This window comes from Pelobates fuscus, chromosome 12 (genome assembly GCF_036172605.1).
Source record: "Pelobates fuscus isolate aPelFus1 chromosome 12, aPelFus1.pri, whole genome shotgun sequence".
NCBI classification, from domain to species: Eukaryota; Metazoa; Chordata; class Amphibia; order Anura; family Pelobatidae; genus Pelobates; species Pelobates fuscus.
The window spans coordinates 101,897,740-101,919,542 of NC_086328.1; the positions used below are offsets into that span (position 1 = coordinate 101,897,740).

The 21,803-nt window shown below is 37.3% G+C and overlaps 1 protein-coding gene across 6 annotated transcripts in view; it reads left to right on the forward strand.

Annotated features, from left to right (window-relative positions):
- The window catches only part of SOX6 (SRY-box transcription factor 6), a 380,567-nt gene that overhangs the window by 320,082 nt on the left and 38,682 nt on the right, over positions 1-21,803 (forward strand). For 5 of the 6 annotated variants that reach the window (XM_063437585.1, XM_063437584.1, XM_063437583.1 and 2 more), the window contains 4 exons: positions 1,632-1,787; positions 7,835-8,015; positions 9,501-9,682; positions 16,570-16,620. In XM_063437585.1, coding sequence (XP_063293655.1) covers positions 1,632-1,787; positions 7,835-8,015; positions 9,501-9,682; positions 16,570-16,620 — 570 coding nt within the window. The remainder of the gene's footprint in view (positions 1-1,631; positions 1,788-7,834; positions 8,016-9,500; positions 9,683-16,569; positions 16,621-21,803) is intronic. The other variant, XM_063437587.1, reaches the window with a different exon arrangement.

Genomic DNA, 21,803 nt, shown 5'->3' on the forward strand with positions numbered 1-21,803 from the left:
GTGAGTGATGGGGGGCTAGCTACCTGTGTGAGTGAGAGGGAGTGAGCAATAACATGCAACATTTCTTAATCCAATGCTTGTATACCAGCCTGTGCCTCAGTGGATTGGTAAGTGCACTCAGTGATTACACACATTTTCAGATCATTTTTAAAACTAAAACTAAAACTATTTTTCTGGTTTGACTCTTTGTGGAATTTCTCTGCCTGTTCTTCCCAATTCATAGTTAAATACATAACCCCCTTTGTATGGAACTCACTAAAGGCCATACATGATTGACTTCAAGGCCTTATTTTGTAATTTATTTCTTAGACAGTGTATTATGATCAACACAAAATCAATGTGCAAAAAAATTAGGATAATTTTTTTGAATTTTGCCTATTTGATGTTAAATATTAAAACTTAGTTGTCCGTTCTTTTTAAATTGATCAGACTGTGACAAACCCTGTTTACTCATGGCTTATTCCAAAAATAATACAGCTCTCAACTGGTTACCTGCGCAGGGAATCGATGTGTCTGCTGTAAGCCATTGTACCGTTACGTCAGCCGTGTCCATTAACACCCCATTGTCACTTTACATTAGGAATGTAGCCTCAGACCAGGCTCCCCTGCGTGTTGTATTGTGTTCATTTCGCCAGATACACACTATCCAAAGTAAGCAGCAACTATGACTTAAACACAGCTGGCCCTTCGAAATTATTCTTTATTAAGCCTCTTTTTTCATAATTACATATGGCAAAACGTCTGCTTAGAATTGCTGTATTTATATGTATTGGTTTTATTATTATGTCTACAGAAAGATTGCTGTTCTTAATATTAAATATGAATTTCCTGCTTTTTAGCAACCTCGTGGTAGCAACCTAGAAAAAAACCCAAAATAAATTCTAACTTTTTTTTTAATAAATGAAATCTTCTCCAGGTGCGGAGGACTGGTTACTAGGGTATGAGAAGTGCACAAAAAATGCACGTTTAGCATTTGTATTACCTCTTTTTCATCGTCTGTGTTTTCGTTTTTCTTAAAGAACTGCACAGTTTAATTTGGATTTTTTTTCCTATGCCACAAGAGTCTTTAAACCCCCAATTTATTTATTTTTTAAATCAGGAGCTTTGGGGCAGTGTTCTAAATGTGGAGCAGTCGCAATAGAAACCAACGGAATGTTGCTGGTGGCTGCATCCCTTTAGGACCTGCATCCCACATTTGTATTAGACACTCTAAGACAATAATGTTTTGAGATCTTCTCATAATGTCATTTTATATTTAAATGACCTGTTTTTTTTTTTTACCTGCTTGGATTGAACTGTACAATTCTACCCTTTCAAGAATTTAAAATGCATTATTTTTAATGTGTGTAATAGAAATTTGTTACATGTTTAATATGTATTTACAATGCATCTAATGACAGCCAATGCTTTGTTTTTGGTGTACAAGGTGCCGCGCTGCTGTATAAAGTTAAACATTTGTATATAGTTTGAAAAATTAATTTAGACGCTAAACAGGAAGTGCTCAAACCACAAAGTCCTAAAATAGATACGTTATGTCGGAACGTAGCTAAAACATCAGTTAACAAAGGAATTGGTGTGTACGTAAATATCTTTATTTATCTAACATGTTCTACGTGTGATTTATTTTCCAGCAACTCTATGCAGCCCAGGCCCAGCTTGCCAGCATGCAAGTATCCCCTGCAGCAAAAATGCCGTCTACCCCTCAGCCGCCCAACTCCACAGGGACACTGTCTCCTACTGGCATGAAAAGTGAAAAGAGAGGGACCAGCCCTATTGTACAGGTTAAGGTAAATATCTGGAGTTTGTGTATTTTTTCAGAGATCTGTTTCGTTCTGGGTATCATACAATTTGCTCTGTCAGTGTGAAGTGAAAGCAGTGGCAAAGTTGGATCTTTCAATTATGTTTAACGAGCTATTAACAATTGTGCCTCTGTTCTAAAACTATTTTTACCCATAGTTCTCCTGTGCAGGTGCTCACCACTGACTGGCACTTTTTATTTAACTCAGGTTGCACCCTCAATTCTCCACCTGCCGTTAGAGGGGTTTGCCTGACTGCTAGGTCATTACTGTAATATATGATTGGAGCGTCTTAAAAAGACTCCTCAGCATTCCATCTGCCTTTTAAGTTCATAATGATTTATTCAACAAACAGCAAACCGTGGTAATACGTCAATTTTGCTTGCAACAATTTGGATAAAAAATAGTCACAAATAGTAAACAAATGTTCTGCTCATTTGGCAGCTGCTTAGTAAATAAACCCCATTATAACAACATATATTTTAAAGATGTTATTGTCTGACAGCTGTGTTATTCTAGCACTGAATGTATGCACACAACAATTACTAGGTTATATAAATATTGCTTGCTATAGATGTCTTCTTTTAAGGTTAAAACGGTTTGTTGTACTACCGTATTATATTTTTAGCATACTTTGTCATGAAAAAGCTATTGCAACCAATTTAACTGCTCACAATATGAAACGGCTTGCTAATTCACAAAGAGGGGAATAAAATAAATCTCATGCACATATTACTGAAAAAATATATAAAGTATGCAAATCACATGTAAAATAAAAGGCTCCCACCAATCCAAACATTCTCGAGATATCTATAATACAACTCTCTGGAACGTGTAAATCTGATCAAATAAAATCAATAGGAACGTCATTTTACTTTAATAAAAGCATTTATAATATAGTATACATTCACACCTGTAATAATAAAGACTATTCACTCACAGCCGGTAAAACAGGGTTTTCAGGGAGTTTTAGTTCTGATTTAATACAATTCCCAGAAGCCTTTGCTATGATCTCTGCCAGTTGGAGTTATTCTGGCATTTTCGGGTCACTTACCATAATTCTACCCAGCTGTATAGTGATTGTGTAAAAGCACAAAACAACCAATCAGAATACAGCTTTAACTTAATTATTTTTCTTACTGCTATGACTTTGTAATATCTCTGTCAGCCTCTCTCTGCCGTAGCAAGCATAGCAGACACGTCTCATTTTGCACATGTATGTGAAATTATCTCAATGTCTGTTTCAGACAAAAAAAAAACCCATAAAAAGCCTTTAAATTTTAGGTATCGATGACCTGGATACCTTTTTGTTTAACCCCTTAAGGACACATGACATGTGTGACATGTCATGATTCCCTATTATTCCAGAAGTTTGGTCCTTAAGGGGTTAAATAAAAAATGATCATATGTGTGTTTGTTTATTTGTATGTGTGTGTGTGATCATTTGTGTGTTTAAAGAGGAACTGTCATTTCCCTGAATTTTTAATATTAAGTTTACTTATCCCTATATTTAACAAATATGTATTTGTGTGGTTCGAAGTATAAAATAAATACATCCACAGCTCTTTACTATGTATCTGGGTGCCTCCATCTTAGCTCCCTGTCAGTCATTGTTATAAGCGCCGCACATTTGCACCTGGCAGTCAGTATAGAGAGAGCATAGACAATGGAGGAGAAGTGAAACAATGTTACTCTTTCTCCTCTTCATTTGCAATATGTGCCCTGGTTGTGCCTTGTCTGAAGTGGATTGTGATGTTTAAGTGTTTAAGAGAAAACAGAGCATCTCATGAAAAAGATTAACACCAGTTATATGGGATTTAAAATGTTTTATTCATTTTTGTAAACTCTAAAAAAGGGACAAATCCTAGTTAAAGTCACAGTCCCAGCCCCTTATTTTACATAATTTACCGGTACACATTCTAGGAATACCCACCCACGACTTGTTAATATGTTAGTGAAATAAAAAAAAAATCTATTGTTATTTATCTGTCCTCATATTAAATGACAGATTTTACATCTGTTGATAAAAAGTGTTTATTTAATTAACTAAGAAATGTCATTCCCTGCCATTACACAGACCGGTGTCAACACATGAATGGGTCCCAAACTAAGTGTTCTAATTATCATTATTAGCATTGATATTGCGCCAACATATTCCGCAGCATTTTGCAATTATTGAGGTATAGGAGGCCCTGCTCAACCAGGTTTATAACCTAAAATGTAAATGTAAAAACCAGACTGGAAGTTTGAGGGTTAATTCAAGCAACATCTTAAAGTCCCTACGTGGGCTCTCTTTTCTGCGGAGGAGCAGAAGAGGAGGATACAATTTTAACACATAATGTATAATAAAAGTAACGGAAAACTATCAGACAATTTAATTTCTGGAGGGAAACCCCCCCCAAGCAATCTGCGTATGCCCACTCGGTAATCAAAGTCTTTTGGCCAATAAGGATTGGCACCATCGCTACATATGGCAGATATGTGCTTTACGTTACCAAGGAAACTATTAGTCAGCGAGGGTTTTGCTTGGGAACGATCCATTTGGCTCAGGTCTGTCTCATATTAGATGTTCTGTACAGTATATACTTAACACTGAAACACTAATGTTTGGTCGAACTATGGCAACTCTGCACTTAAACCATAGGCCCACGCTATTTGGCTCTTTCTTTTTTATATTTATGTGAGTAAGAAATGAATAGTCTTTTTTAATGAAAACCATTTAAAGCCAATAAATATATACTAAAAAAAAAAGCTGGTGATAAATTTCTGCTCATAAAAGTAATTGAGACCTACTGTACACATGTGATTTATACTGTATGTGCTCAGTTAGTGTCAGAATCACCGAACACTAGATATTGGATTGGTGTGGGAGACCCTTGCACATCCACAGAAATGGTATGAAGAAAGACGGCATAAAAAGTAGCTAGAACTTATGTTGTTCATTTTTAATATGCGTTTTATTACATACATTTTGATTAATTACTTGTAAATTAACATACCCTTCTGCACAAGTTTCACAATAGTTTTTTGTAAGTTTTCGAGTTTTGATCCCCAGACTACTTGGTACGAGACAAATGCACATGCAGTCATAAAAATGGGAGATTCAACATTTGCAAAACCACAAAAAAAAACACCTGTCCAGTATGGAATATGTGTAAAAAGTAATTCTGTGAGAAATCGGTAACGTGGAGCAATCGCCACAGCAACCCAGTGAATGTCCCTAGTGATTGCTCAACATTTAGCTATCTGCTCCAGAATTTCCCCCAGTCACTCAGTCACAAAATCACGCACATGAAGAGAAAGAATGAGTTTAAAGACCAATCACTCCCTGTAACGCGTTGGCCATTCACACCCTGTAAAGCATGTCTACCAAAAAATATCAGCTAGTTTGTAATCCCCATAACTGTACAGCACCATGGTACGTGGTGGTAAGATAATAATGATAATGTTTTGAGGTTTAAATGATCATTGCAGTATGGTGGAGTAGGAGGAACTATATTTTAATGGTACAGAATCGAGATAACAAGCAGAATAATAACAATAAGAAGAATAATGGCTGCCTTACAATATGAAAGGCTCTAAGCCGACGCAGAATAATAGATTAATTTCTTGGTTGTACCACCAAAGGTGATTGGATATAACTCGTTTTCGCACTGTCCTCTCCTGTTTCTGGAGGAATATCCCCTTTAACCTGACACTGGCAAATGTGAGAATTACTTTCAGACAAATGTAACTGTGTACATCAGAAGGAACGAATCGGAATAAAAATTCTGGTTATTTTTTTTAGCTTTGATTTCTCTTTTATACAGGAATGGCGCACTGATCATTTCCTGTTCCACCCAGTTGGGAGATATTTAGACTCTGTCGGATTAAGTGAATGTAATGTAGAATTCAGCTCACACATTAACCACAAGAAAAGAGTCACACAAATTGAGTTTCCAAAGGATTCGCTAGACACTGTGCATATATCTAACACAGACTTTCCCACAAAACAGAAGCATATTCAACATCATTTGTATGGGTACATCACTGGGATTTGCTGTCTTTAGTCTTTCTCAGTAGTGGGCTAGATCACATAGTTTTTAATCCATAATAGTTGCAAGGAAAAGAGAATTTAATCTATATATATATAAATATATGCAGTGTATATACTGGGCTCATACCGGCAATTAAACTGTAATGTTCTAAGCCAGACACAAATTGTATATTAAATAAATATCACACTTTTTTTTTTTTTTGGAGAGAGCCCTCAGTGGGCTTTAATGACTCTCCATTCGTCGAATAGATGTAAAATTCAAACAACAGAATATGGCCTGGACGTTTATTCTTCAGTCGCCAAGAAATCTTCCCACTCCGGTTATAAAAGCTAAAAGCACAACTGTAAAAACACTTTTTACGGTCTTTGACTCTATTAAAAATTATTTACATTTTTTTCTTTTTTCTTTTTTAACTGTGTGTTCCGTTGAACATGTGTCTCTAACCTTAACAAAACTTATTTTTGGACATTTTCCACTTTTGTATATTCCTTGTTCGTTGCTCAGCAAAGTGTCTATTTTGCCCAATTCTTTGAGTGATGGAAGGAGCAGTAGCCGCCCACCAGCGACTGCAGGGTTCAAGCATTGCAGAAATTGCCACGTGTGGCTCTGCATATTTCTTACGCAGTTCATCTTGAAAACTCCGCTAGAACCCATCCTTCAAGGCTGAGCAAAGTGTCTGAAACACGTTTTATAAGCCAATCAATCACAATCTCCCATGGCTATGGGTTTCCCTTTAATAAAAGATTCTATTTTCATACTATATAACTCTGTATCGGTTTGTAACAAGGCACAGATGGGATTTGCAGCTGACATTTTGTACAACAAAGCAACGTGCACTTTTTATATACACAAAAAGTCGGTTCCTTTTCAGAGTGACCGACTGTTCTTCGTTCCAGAACTGATGAGATGAGTTTGATGTCAAGCAACAGGGAGACATGAGTGGACAGTCCTGTGTTAAACGCTAAGATTTACACACTCGTTAATGTATTCTAGCAATAATAATGTTTCAAAATATACATCTATTAACAAAACATGTAGTACTAACTGCAACCGGAATATCCCCCCCAATGACAACATATATAACAAATGCTTTGTGCCTGTATTTCATAAAATGTACATTACATTATTCAATGTATTTTATATCAAATACTGCTAATACTACTACTGTCAAGTGCACTGTATACCTACAGCACTTACTGTACCTCCCTCTACGCTAATGTAACCTGTAAAGTGCTGAGTACACCTGCTAGCACTATATAAATAAAATATACATATACTGTATACCTACAGCACTTACTGTACCTCCCTCTACTGTGATGTAACCTGTAAAGTGCTGAGTACACCTGCTAGCACTATATAAATAAAATATACATATACTGTATACCTACAGCACTTACTGTACCTCCCTCTACTGTAATGTAACCTGTAAAGTGCTGAGTACACCTGCTAGCACTATATAAATAAAATATACATATACTGTATACCTACAGCACTTACTGTACCTCCCTCTACTGTGATGTAACCTGTAAAGTGCTGAGTACAAACATTAGTGCTATATAAATAAAGTATTAATCAATAACAGTTTCCCCTTTATTGCAATGCTCTGCCTAAGTGTCTGCCTGTCCGTCTGCCTTTTTGTCTGTCTGAATACAGATCACTAGATTTTCCATTATAAAGAGGTGTAAGAAAACACACTACAAGTCTTGTACGTAATTCTTTAGAAATGCCCAAGGTTAGTTTTGATCTTCGAAAACACATTAGGAAATGAATGATAATGTGAACTAATTTCGGATTTTAATTTTGTGAAAAGAGCTGTGTAAAGCCTCTGTTGATGTAAATATAGGCGTTAACTCATAAAAATTAATGAGTTGTCCTCTGGTGGTTTATTCGAGGAGTTGGATAATTAGCCTCTTCTGTTATTGTTTCCAAAGAATATGTTATTGTCTCGGAGGTGTAAACTAAGTGCTTTGTTCTCTGTTTTCTTGGTGTAACCATTTACAGGATGAAGCAGTGCAGCCTCTGAACTTATCCTCACGACCGAAGACGGCTGAGCCGATGAAATCCCCCACATCCCCTACGCAAAACCTATTTTCGGGTAGTAAAACAAGCCCCATAAGCCTATCCAATAAAAGTGGTATTCCCAGCCCAATTGGTGGCACGCTCGGCAGAGGATCCTCCCTAGGTAACTTAATGAAACCGACGTTCATTGTACAGTTATAGTACAGCTCACTGTAATAGTTACATACAGCTCCATCATTACCACCAGGAGAAGTGACAGTTGGAGTGTAAATCATCAACAGAAATCAGAAATCATTCCATTCTGTTAAAAAAAAACAAAAAACGTTCAAATTATTTTTCTGCAAAAATGTCCATAGAATCTGCATATAAATCATTTGAAAAGTTTGTTTCTAGCAGAATGGAATTATTTCTGATTCAAACAAATTAAATGGAGGTCCTTGTTAGGTCACACTAGAAACCTTAAAATTTTGCTTCAAGGAAAGTTTTGATTCTCTACTTTTCAAAAGTAACAACAGATGTTCTGTTCTGTTTATTTGTTCTAAGAATGGATCATTCCATTGGTTTCCATGGCGAGTGTCCCACTTTTAGAACTTTGGTCCAGAATCACTCTTTTTAAGTAGCCCCCAAACTAGCATGCAATCCCCGCAGTCACACAGCCATCTTCCCTGTTATAATGATATTTTTTAGAATATTCCACCATCTTTTTCATAGATTATTACAGGTAGTAGAGAGCCTGTTAATAATTACTTTTTCCAATTTATTAGTTTCTTTTTTAATTTTTTGTAATGAAAAAGTTTATTCCATAAATAGATATTGAGACAAAGAATCCCCAACATTGATATAAAGACCAAGACACAATGGCAATACATCCTAACTGATATAATATCTGTAATGAAGGAGAAAGTTTAAAATTGAGAAGGGAACTTACATTTAGGGAATTTTGGCAGAGTGAGATGTTATGTTAGTTAAAAAATATTTTAAAAAGGTTATCAATAAAGTAAACTTATATTTGCCAGTAAAAGTTTTTCATTTAATCCTAGTTACTGTGCGAAGTTTTGGCATCACTTAGTATAAATCATAAGTGACCTTGACAAGATTAAAAAAAATCTGCCCTTTATCGTCCTGTCTTTATCCTCTATCTTCGTCCAGGCTACTAGAGCACACAGAGTTTTAGTTATAACATATGTTCTGGAGAGATATATCATCAATATATCGGCATCTCTGTGTGATATTACGTATTTCTCTCGTTATGTAGATTACTTTGTTTGTGTCATAATCTGGAAAAGATTGGATGGTTTTGAATGTCTACATTACACTTTTTAAAATGTTTATGTCTCAAACTTCAAATGTTATGTTCTGTAATATAAGTTAAAGTATAAAAGTAACATATTATTTTGGAAATATAAAAATACATATTAATACAAATCTATTTTATATATATAAATATGTAATTCTGAAATATTTCCATTTCTAAAATATATATTAGCAGGCTGACAATGATGAAAAGTGTTATTATATAATCGTCTGTGACCTAGAGAAATGTAAAAAAAATTATCATTGTTAACCCCCTGAATGCCAGGGTTAAGCAAGAAATATGCAAGAATTCACGTCCTGTTTTGTAACAATGTTTTGTATCTGTTTACTACAGATATTCTTTCAAGTCTTAACTCTCCCTCCCTGTTTGGGGACCAGGATACAGTCATGAAAGCTATTCAGGAGGCTCGTAAAATGCGAGAACAGATCCAGCGAGAGAATCAACATCAACCTCACAGTATGGACGGCAAGCTGTCCATTAACAACATGGGCCTCAATAACTGCCGAAGTGATAAGGTAAATAATGTCAGCATCAGTGGCCCACGGCACGGTATCTGCACAATATTATTGTATGGCATTATGTGTAATAGAGGCCAGAATAAAATCGATACCCATGATACCCTTAAATATATTTCAAGGGTGCGGTATAGTCATTCTTATCCTCCAGTCTGATAGACTAAGCCTGGTATTGGGCACATGGATAGTTTCCTGCTGTAATGACATAATCTAGTAGAAGAACAGAAAATATTTTAATTATTTCATATGGCACGTGTTTTTTCCTTACGGCAAGCTATAAGCGTGTTTATCAACATGGCAGATTATCAACGTCTTTTTCCACAGAGCAAGCTATAAGCGTGCTTTTCCACACGGCAGACTATAGGCGTGTTTTCTATAGGGCAGGTCATAGGCATGTTTTTCCATCGAGCGAGATATAAGCGTATTTTTCCATAGGGAAGGTTATAAGCATGTTTGTCAACATGGCAGCCCATTAGTGTATTTTGCCATATACAAATCTATACATATACAAATCTGCATAATTTGCAATCATTTTGCCAATACCTTAGGATTGATGATATTACATTTTAGGGCCTCCCATTTAAAAAAACACATTTTCTGAATCCATATAGTTTGTAGCAATCCTGCTTTCATTTTCTACCTGTTAGAAGTAGTTCCACTATTTACAGTAAACCTTGTCATTTATGCATGCATGTAGTAAATCTAAAACTGCAGCAGTAAATAGCAGTATAGCGTGTTGATCTCTTTAACCCCTTGACGACCAAACTTCTGGAATAAAATGGAATCGTGACATGTCACACATGTCATGTGTCCTTAAGGGGTTAAGCACAGTTATAGTTACATGCAACCGTGCCACCATCATTAAATATGTTTTAGAAACAGACCAGGAAACTATAATAAGCCCTGATTTTAATTAAAAGTTTCCTTTGGCAAATGCATTACATACGCGTTAACTACGCTTTAAATAAAACCCACCTTTGTGACCTCTTTGATATTTTGAAGTTGTCATTAAATGAACCCAGATATGAGATGCTTTGTCCTTTTCAATGCCTCTGATAACGATTCAGGGTTGTCAGCAGAGAACGTAGCCTTGGCTGAAAAACAGATTTCATTTAGACATGAGTAAGAATTGCCATTGAAAGCCACAGAGAGCCGTTCTGGTGCCTGTACCACCCGCTAATTCATCAATGACACATTCTCTTGTCAAGGTGCAGATATTGTGACATTACAATATCATGTTATTTAACGTGAGCTTAAATGTATTTATTTCATCTTTTAGCCTTTTTATGTACTGCATGTATTTTCCAGTAATTTGGCCACTGCAGCTGTATGTCCTCCCTCGGTTGCTTTTATCTTTGACATTCGTTACAATGTGATGTATATTTTCACCTCAATAATTTTCTTTTTCTGTATATTAATGGTGGGCTGTGGTGTTGCGTAGGTGTATTACATGCATACGTAGAAATGTATAATAAAGTGAGAGAGATAGCTGAGGACAGTTTGACAATATTTATGTAATATACACATGGCAGAAAAAAATGCAAATATCTAATGAATTAATAATGTAACTAACAACCAATAGTACTAGCCAATCGCACGTTTTCATATTTATATCTTCCCTCCTTTCTGTTATATATCTTATTACACTGATATCCTAATGTTGTCTTTTCGCTAATTTGATGGTAGATATTCCATTTGGGAATTTCCCATAGCGTAATGTTTGATCAGTACATTCTCCATAGGTTGTGTAAACATCATACAGTGCGCCGTTATTGGAGTGTACAAAGATGCACGCAGTCAGATACAAATGACCAGTACGTATTAGCTGGTGATTTAATAAGACTTCTCTAGTGCTACATTGTACGATATATATACGAGGATGATCTTATAACAGGTCTGTGTGCAGTGGAAATTCTAAATTTAACACTCTATGGTTTGAAAAGATATTTACCGAGGGCTTTGAGATAGCTTTGATTCCTGAAAATTGATCAGTTCTATTTTCAGCTACTATTTACATTGTGTCTGATTACTAAATTTACAAAGGCAGATACTTCTTTAAGACGTAGCTAATGCTGGTTTATTTACCCTTAATTTAATGTTAAGCAGAACTTTTATTGCTGGATTTGATATATGGTCTATTCTACCCTTTCTTTCTTTTTTTGGATAATGAATCTATCAGATATTCTAAAGGGACAATTTGTTATTTGTGAGATTAAACAAACAAAATCTGCTATTCCGTTATATTGAATTAAGTGAATTCCAGAAAGTGTAAAGGAAAGAAAGATTTGAGGTAGGAACGAGATGTTTAGTTTTTCTTGAGCAGTTTTTGGCATGGTAGTAAAAATGACGTTAAGGCTCTGAAGTGACCAAATCTGTAGAACTTGTGCGTTGTTCTTTATCTGTTCTACGGAGCTCTTTCAAGATTAATTGTCAGAACAGGGTGGAACATTCATCAATGTAGGACCTCCCTCCCCCTAAATCTTGGAATAGAGTCTTCTTTTACTGTGAAAATCCAACAGCCCATAGAGATAAAACTCCATGATTTGTATTTTGTCATATTCTTATCAACTGGTTTTGTATAGGCATCACGTCGCATTCCTTCTGCCACTGGAGCTTGGTGGTATATGCTGTGTTTGTGTAAACTGGAAATGGGAAGAGTTTTTCTTTCTTTCTTTTTTTTAGTCAATTTAAGCGGCCAGACCTCATGGCTGAACATATATATTTGTGCAGTTTCTCACAAACCCAGCTTATTTATACAAAAAGAGTACACTATATATTCCAGGTTTTCTGCAGTAATTATCTCCTTGTTGATATCTTTTAAAAGCTACGTGAAGAAGATAACCACATTTGAGCTATAATATTGGGTTTTGTTTCACTTCGATTCAGCTTAATACTGTAACAAGACAATCCTGTCTATGGGATTTGTTACTTCTCCCCTCTAACACATTATATCTGGGGGTTCTGCCCCCCATCATGCTTTATTCTTACCCTTATGCCATTTCTTTAACTCTTTCAGTTGATGTTCTAGAAAGCAAAAGGTTAAACTCTGCTCAGTGTAAGCTTAATCACACACTGAAGATTTTGTAGATTCCTTCCACCCCCCTACTTGTTGATTTGGAGTTACACTGCCATCATTTAAGATGAGCAAACGCTGCAATGTAGATAAACACTTGGCATAGCTGCTCCTGACGGCCAAATTTTATTTATACAATAGATTCAGAAATTCATTGTTGCATGACAGAATACGTTTAGACATGAATTCAGTGGTTCCTTTCAACAATGAGCCAAAGGTGTGTTGTGCATAAATTGTTCCCCAGGGCGTGTTTGGAATTATCACCTGATTCAGCACATCTTGAGTATCCCGAAGGCTCTATTGTACGAAAAGGAGCCTAGCATTCTTGAACTGTAACTGACACAGTATCCGGGCAGGTGATTGAGTCATTCTGTTGCAATAGCTTTCAAGAACAAATATGTGCAAAAACATGGATTTTTCTCTGTTGTTTTTAAAAATGTAGTGCAAACAAAAGTAAAAATGCATTTATCATCCTGTAAAAAAACAAAACAAGCTATTACTGTTTGTAAGACTAAACCTGGGGTTTCTGTGTGATCAGCTTTCATGGGTTATCACCGCAGTTGATGTCCAGCACCAGATGGGGAACAGAACGGAATGGAATATTTACATTTGGCACTTAATAGGAATATAGGCCAAGAGTGGGGAGACAAGCAGAGTTACCTAGAAGGGCACTTTTTCCTTTTTACCTGGAGGCAGAACTGGACTGGCCATCGTGCACACCGGGCAAATGCCCGGTGGGCCACGGTGGCCATTGGCCGAGGCCGGCAGGGGAGGTCACAGGATCTCCCCGGTCGGTCCATGCAGGGCCCGCGCTATTCGAGTGCTGGCCCTGCTGTCTTCCATAATGGCTCACATGCTGGCTGGGGAGTGAAGGAGACAGGAGAGGACCCGGAGGAGCTCTGTCTTGCAGCTACGATGGGTTCCTCTTGCGAGATCGGGAGCATTGCCATGGCAACGCTCCAGGGCTCGCGAGAGTGAACTCTAGCCTTATAGGCTAGAGTTCACTCACCACTAGGACCACCAGGGATGGCAGCACGGTCCCCACTCCCAGGCAAAAGGTAAGAAGTGAGGGGGGATAAAATGCCTGTTTTTTTTATTATCCCCCCTAACACACAATCCCTCCAAACACACACACAGCACCCTCACACACACACACACTCACACACAGCACCCTCACACACAGTAACACACACAGCACCCTCACTCACACACACACATCACCCTCTAACACAGTAACACATACAGCACCCTCACTCACACACATAATGCCCTCACACACACACACACACACCACTGACACACACACACACACCACCCTCACACACAGTAACACACACAGCACCCTCACTCACACACACACACACACACACACACACACATCACCCTCACACACAGTAACACATACAGCACCCTCACTCACACACACAACGCCCTCACAAACACACACAGCACACACACACACACACAGCACCCTCACACTACACCCTCACTTGCACACACAGCACCCTCATTCACACACACACTGCACACCTCACACACACACTACACACCTCACACACAGCACCCTCACACACACACACACACACACACATCACCCTCACACACAGTAACACATACAGCACCCTCACTCACACACAACGCCCTCACTCACACACACAGCACACACACACAGCACCCTCACTTGCACACATAGCACCCTCATTCACACACACAGCATCCTCACACACACTGCACACCTCACACACAGCACCCTCACATACACACTGCACAGCATCCTCACACACATATACTGCACCCACACACACAGCACACACACAGCATCCTCACCCACACACTATACTCCTCACAAATACACAACACCCCTCACGCACACACACACACACACACACACACACACTGCATACCTCACATTTACACACAGCATCCCTCAAACACACTGCACTACACACACACACACACACAATACTTCCAAACATATATGTATATATACTGCAGAACCCCTCACACACATACTGCACCCCTAAACACATTACATTCCAGACACACACTAGATCCCTTACCCAACTCTGGATCATCTACACATATACACACAAGATCCCTACATACACTCTGAATCTTCTACACACACACACTCACTAGATCTCCTATACACAGTCTGAGTCCTTCAAACACACACTAGAACCCCTACACACAGACACACACACACTGCACTACCTACACACACACTAAATTTCTGACATACACACTCTGGATCCCCAATGCACAAACTAGATTCCTTGTAAGCAAACACATACTACATTCCCTAAACACACACTCTCTACAACCCCTACATACACTACATCACCTATACACACACTACAACCCGTATGCACACACTCGCTACATCCCCTATACACACTATGCCCCCTATACACACACTCACTACAGCACCTAGACCCACATATATTACATTACACCACAAACAAAACATGACTGAAACCAACCTATTAACACAAAACCACACCACAGTCAGCTCACTGTACACACACGCAATCCCATAAGCAAGCTCCAAACACATGCACAGTACTCTTTCCTGGCATTTTTGGCTCCTGGTATTCCATTTATGGAGACACCAGAGACAAGTTTCAAGAAAACACAATGCAAGCATGTTATTAAATGTGCTTGCGCTGCGCAGAACAAATACAGGGCCTTTTTCTCATGCTAGAGTTCTTCAGCAGAGCTCTGCGCATGGTCTGCCCTGCAAGAGCATTGAACCAACATGCTCACTTTGAGCAGCGTGCTTGTCATTGGGGGTCATCTGGCCCCATCCCCTTTTCAGTTGGCCACTGTGATTAAAAAAAAATGCCCGGGTCATATTTATTTCCCCGTCCAGCCCTGCCTGGAGGTATCTTTTTTCTCCTCCTATAGGGGTAGAAATAGTCACAGCTAAAATGGAATTCTCACAGTCATTAAAGTGGATAGAATCACCCAAACAAATGGGCAAGGCAGACTACGTCAGTCTTTCTGGGCTCCAGGGAGTTTGCCAGTTTGGTAGTGAACAAAGCTTCATCCTTCCTGCCCAGAGTAAAAGAGATTTCACTTACTGAATTTCTGATAATTATCCTCCAACAGAATATTATTTAGAAGTTATCTGAGGGACCCATTGAAAGCACTAATAAAGACATAAATCAGGGTCCTGGGCAACCAACTGGATAAATGCTGACAATTCAAATCTGGGAATGAGAATTATTTCCTGGATATGGTGATTTATAACTTTTAATTAGGGTAATTTTAATTGTAGTGTAAAAACAAATATAAAATGGGTATTTCAGGTATCTAAGATCTATATGATTTTTGGGGGCACTGTCACCTATCTAGTGTGGGTTTTTATTTTTGAGATTGCTATTGGTACAGAATCCCAGAAGTTGAAGACCAGTAATTAATGAGTTAATTGGGGTAAAGGGACACAAGTCTAATATAGAAAGGGAAAACACTCACTTCAGATTACTTTCATTTACCGTTAAAAAAATAAATCATAGATCAAACCAGACCATGCAGCCATTGTGTGTTTTTTTAGTTCATTAATATTTAAATATTATTGCTTCATAGAGATTTAAAAGATGATTATAAACATTTGGACAGTTACTGGAGGGTGTAATAATTTAAACAAGGACTTTTGTATAAATTCAGAGCGTTCCTTACTGTAACCGTGAATTTGTTGCCTTAAAAGCATGCAACCTCCCCTTGATGTCTAGTTTAAATTTCATCCTAATTAATCAGTCTGATGTTTACCTGTTTATTTACTAAAGCCCCTGCATCATTTGCTATATTTCAGATGCTGCTAGATGCCATCACAGGAAGGATATGCATTAGGAATTTGCACGCAGTGAGTTCCTGACATATATATCGATATTATATAATATGTTCCTGTGTGTAGGCTTGTCAGATTCTCTTTTGTGTAGCCAAATGTAACAGGAATTTTCTTCCAAGGGGGCAGAGCTAATTGTATTTGTAGGTGAGTGTGACATATTTCTACCCCAGTAAACAGAACTTTCACTCTCCACTTAATTAGTCTTTTGATGAACCCTTCTAAGCCTTGCGATTTTGTTTAGCAGGGCACAGGCACTGTAATGGGGAAGACATTTGCCCTTTGCCAGTCTGTTTACTTCTACATGTACCCAGTTAATGATGCTCCAGTTATTGGAGGTAAAGAGTAAGTGGTGTAGTGCCCCAAATCCATTTGCCTTATATGTTTAATTGCTTGTATTAAAAAGGTAAAAACTGAAGATTTATTATAAAAGACTAAAGATTATTAGTTTGTAAATAGTAAATTGAGGTGAGTTAAAAAACTAATTACCAAAATGTAGCTCAAAACAGTCAGGCTGGAAAGATTCTCACCACTCTTTACTTAATTAGTCTTTTGATGAACCCTTCTAAGCCTTGCGATTTTGTTTAGCAGGGCACAGGCAGCGTAACGGGGAAGACATTTGCCCTTTAAAGTCTGTTTAGTTCTACATGTGCCCAGTTGAGGATGCCCTAGTTATTGTATGTAAAGAGTAAGTGGTGTTGTCCCCAAATCCCATTGCCTTACCTGTTTAATTGCTTGTATTGAAAAGGTAAAAACTGAAGATTTATTATAAAAGACTAAAGATTATTTTCTAAATAGTACATTGAGGTGAGTTAAAACCAAATTACTAAAATGTAGATGAAAAGAGTCATGCTGGGAAGATTCTCACCATTATTCCTAAATTTCCAAATTCTCATTTATTCAGTCTTTATTAAAGAAAAGTATAAAATAAAAGGCAAAATGAGTGCTTTAGGTCTTTAATATAATCTACAGTGTGAGTAACTAGATGCTATAAAATCGTTTTACAATCACATCCACTGAACAATCACTCAAAATAAGTTACATATGAAGTTACGGAAAACTCATCCCTGGCAAATCCCACTATACTTAGACTCAGGTCTGGAAGTAACAGCATTAGGAAGACAGATTTCATTCTCAAATCACAGCTTCCTTCCCTTTCCTAGTGTATTAATAAAATGCATCGATCACAGTAATGTACCATGTGTATGAGGATCACAGAGCTCCATACCAAAGAAAACCCTCAAAGTAATGCAGGGCGTATGATTGTATCGCAGAGTTTCCCACCAATAAAGCTCACAGTAATGGTCAGTGTGTATGAGTGTATAACAGAGCTCCACAGCAATAAAACTCGCAGTAATGAGCAGTGCATGAGAGTATCATGGAGCTCCACAGCAATAAAACTCGCAGTAATGAGCAGTGTATGAGTGTATAACAGAGCTCCACAGCAATAAAACTCGCAGTAATGAGCAGTGCATGAGAGTATCATGGAGCTCCACAGCAATAAAACTCACAGTAAAGAACAGTGTGTATGAGTGTATCACAGAGCTCCACACCAACAAAGCTCACAGTACTGAGCAGTGCATGAGTGTATCACAGAGCTCCACACCAGTAAAACTCCCAGAAATGAGCAGTGTGTATGAGTATATCATAGAGCTCCTTATCACAGTAGTGAGCAGTGTGTATGAGTGTATCACAGAGCTCCACCGCTATCTGACAAAATATTATATTTTTTATTGTTTACGTTTGTTGAGAACTTTTCTATTTACACATAATGTTAAGCACAGTGTTGTATAGATAAATCACACAGAGCACAGACACAGGGTTTATTCACACATCATACAGTGTTTTATGTTTAGATATGTGTTAAATGCATCATTATTTTTTTTCCAAATCTTTGTAGTTTTTACATTTTCCAATATGCATTCCGCTTAGCAGATAATCGCTCCCGAAGAGCTAGGAATTAATATATTATTAATATAAAATCTGGGTATTTTGTATCAGACACTGTTTGTATCGCAGACACTGCCGGTCTGTTATATTTTCTCTTTCCGTTATGCTTTCTCTTTTTCCATTTACCGCACAAAATAACTTTTGTATGAGAACAGGAAAATGTTTGCTTGCAACAGAGGTGTAATATTTTACTTTATTTCAAAGATCAGCAAAACTCCAAAAAAATAAATAAATAGTACAAGGAAAATAGAAGACAGTAACTTTTGAGAAATAATCTTGCAAATATTTGCCAACATTTTCAATGGTCAGATTGAATCCCTTGAGGACCAATGGCGTGATAGTATGTCATAACAAACAAGCCTTAAATGTCAATCATTTAACGAACGCCAGTCTATATAGAGGAAAGTGCTAAGTAACCAGGACGGGTTTAATGCCTGAATAACTAAGTTACTTTTTTTTGCAACCTTCTCCATCAAACATAACTTCCCCGTCATTAGAGGTTAGCAAAGCCAGTTTACCCCATTGTACAGCGCTGCGGAATTTATTGGCGCTATATAAATAATAATAATTGTCAGGGAGCTTTGTTCTTACTGACGCCTGGCTTTAATGACTGTAGCTGTTTATATTGAAGCCCAATTTCTGAATCAGGGACCTTCGCTATCAATGTTGGACTGTTAAATACATTCAAAAATCCAAAATACATTCATTGCACATATCTTGCATACAGGGAAGGGTTAAACGGCTTGGGACTATAGTAAGTTCTTTATACATGTATAATGCCGACATGGCACGACGGGACGCAGAGTTCGTTTAGTACAGTTTTGTATTATTTGTATTCACTTATAGAGGTGCACGACTTTACACAATGACTGCCTGTGACTCTTAGAGTGAGCAGTGTCCCAGATTGCACTGTGCAGGTTACAAGGTGACTTATCTGCAGAATACTTCCCCAATTTCGATGTCCTTAATAACGAGGCTGAGGCTGCCCTCTGCTGGTGACTGTTTGTGGCACCTCTACACAATTACTGGTACTCAAAATTTTAGAAGAAGACAACTGACACAATGTGTAAATAACAATTAATGTGCACTGTGTTTTTAAATGATAAATTACACTCTTGTGTAGCGGTTACAACCACCGTTTTGGCTTTCACACAAAAAAGCAACATATACCGGTACGTGAGTATTTTTTAAAAGCACAGTGCACCTTAATTTTGTATTTACTAAATACAGTGTTGTTTGGGGTCTTCACACTTTATATGGTTGCTGTCATTCTGATATATATATATATTTTTCCACTTTGCACTTTATCATTGACACAGTTTGTAAAAGAGAAATCATTACTTTAATGCAAATATGGTTTGGCAGTCTTGATTCCATCATGCATTTCATTTGAAAGAGTTTCACTCTCTTTGAAACCTTTACTTCTGTGTGCTTGTCTCTGCTCCACTGGGATGCTCTATACTGTCACTAGTTCAATTGTTGCTAAATATCCATGAAGTGGTTATAGTAATATGCAATGTAGGAAGCATGTCAAGCTAAGTAGCTGTAATAATGTTCTTTACATTACGGATAATATTAGTAATAATTAAATGTCACAATTAAAGACCCCAAATAATTCTAAAGTATAGATTGTAGCTAATTATTACCTCTCTTACAACACATTTAGATCAGCTGGTTAAAGCACCAACCATATTGCCTATTGAAACCTTAAGGTCATTTCTATTCCCTGTAGGGTCAACTTACCATTTTATGCTTTTGTCCCATTTTGCTCTTTAATAATTATGCATCTTAATGTGACTTAAAAAAAAAAAAAAAACATTTAATCAATATTATGTTTAGTTCAAGATATGTCTTTGTCCGAGAAAATAAATTGTCAATTGCAAGCATTGTCTAATAAACTGCTGCTTCATTGTCTAAATTATAAAATTATTTATAATTATAAAATGTATTATTACCAAAGCAGTCCCGCTATCGGAATACGAGTAGTAACCTTTGATGACATAGAATGACCTGTGTTAATACAAACTAAATCCACCGCACTGTATGGTTGACCCATCTACTGACACAAAACATGCCTGAAAGCAGGAGTAATGACAACTGCTACTGTCAATTTTAATTTGTGCCTAAGCAGGGTTGCTCAAGTCACATTTCATATCTCTGAAGGGTCTAAGTCATTGATAAGAACTTCTATAGAACCTATATCAAGGATGTGGAAAGCTCAACTGTGGTTGACGAGCTCCAAATGAAGGATAAGGAAGGCCAAATGACGATAGAGCAGAACTAATTCCAGAATAAAAATGGTAGATAAGGAGAGTCAAATGATGAACTAATAAAGCTATTGCAAGGATAACTCTAAATCAAAAGTAAAGAGAAATCAGTCTAGAATAAAGAACTCAAAATCAAGATTAATATCCTAATCAAGAGTATGGAAATCTAAATCTAGAATGAGGGACTCTAAACATGTGGGCCTGCTCTGTACCAAGAATATAAATATCTAAACCAAAGATTATGGCAGTTATATCAAGGAGAAACATGTAACGAATAGTCCAATATAAAGTCCAAACCCACATCTGGAGACAAGTACTGATAAAGGAGCAAAATATACCCAGGTTACTGTCAAATGCATCTCATTTAGCTTGTTGACTGATAATATTTTACTATAACGATATCATGGGTACATGAGACTTTACACAAACAAAAGTTATTGCCAGGACACACTATATGTTTTTATTTTTTTCATGTTTTTTTTCATCGTGGTTTACCCGCAAACAAAATACATACCTGCAAAACATGGGAGAAATGGCTTCTTATTGACACACAGAGTAGAAAGACCCCTTTGACCATTTATTGCCATGAACTGAGTCTTACAGCTGTTCTCTTAGGTGTATATTTTATTCATACACGCTCAAGGCAAACAAAGAAATATGTTGTTGAAGTCGATGAAAGAACACTGTTAGTTTTTACCTATTGAGACAACACTTCACCGTCCTATAGAGCTTTAGTATAATGTGCACTTCACCGTTCTGCTATGGTATATGAGTTGGTCCTTGAAAAGCATACAATCATTGCAGGTAGCCAGGTCCTTTATAAACCAACAAAGGAATTCCTGGGAGATTAATTTAGTGCGGGGACACAGTGTTGGGTCTTACAGGGTACTTGAAAGAGATACATTCCAGTATTAAAAGTACTGCACTCTTTTTACTGCACTGCATTTTATCTAATGTGGTTTGTTAAGATATTTCTACCAGAAA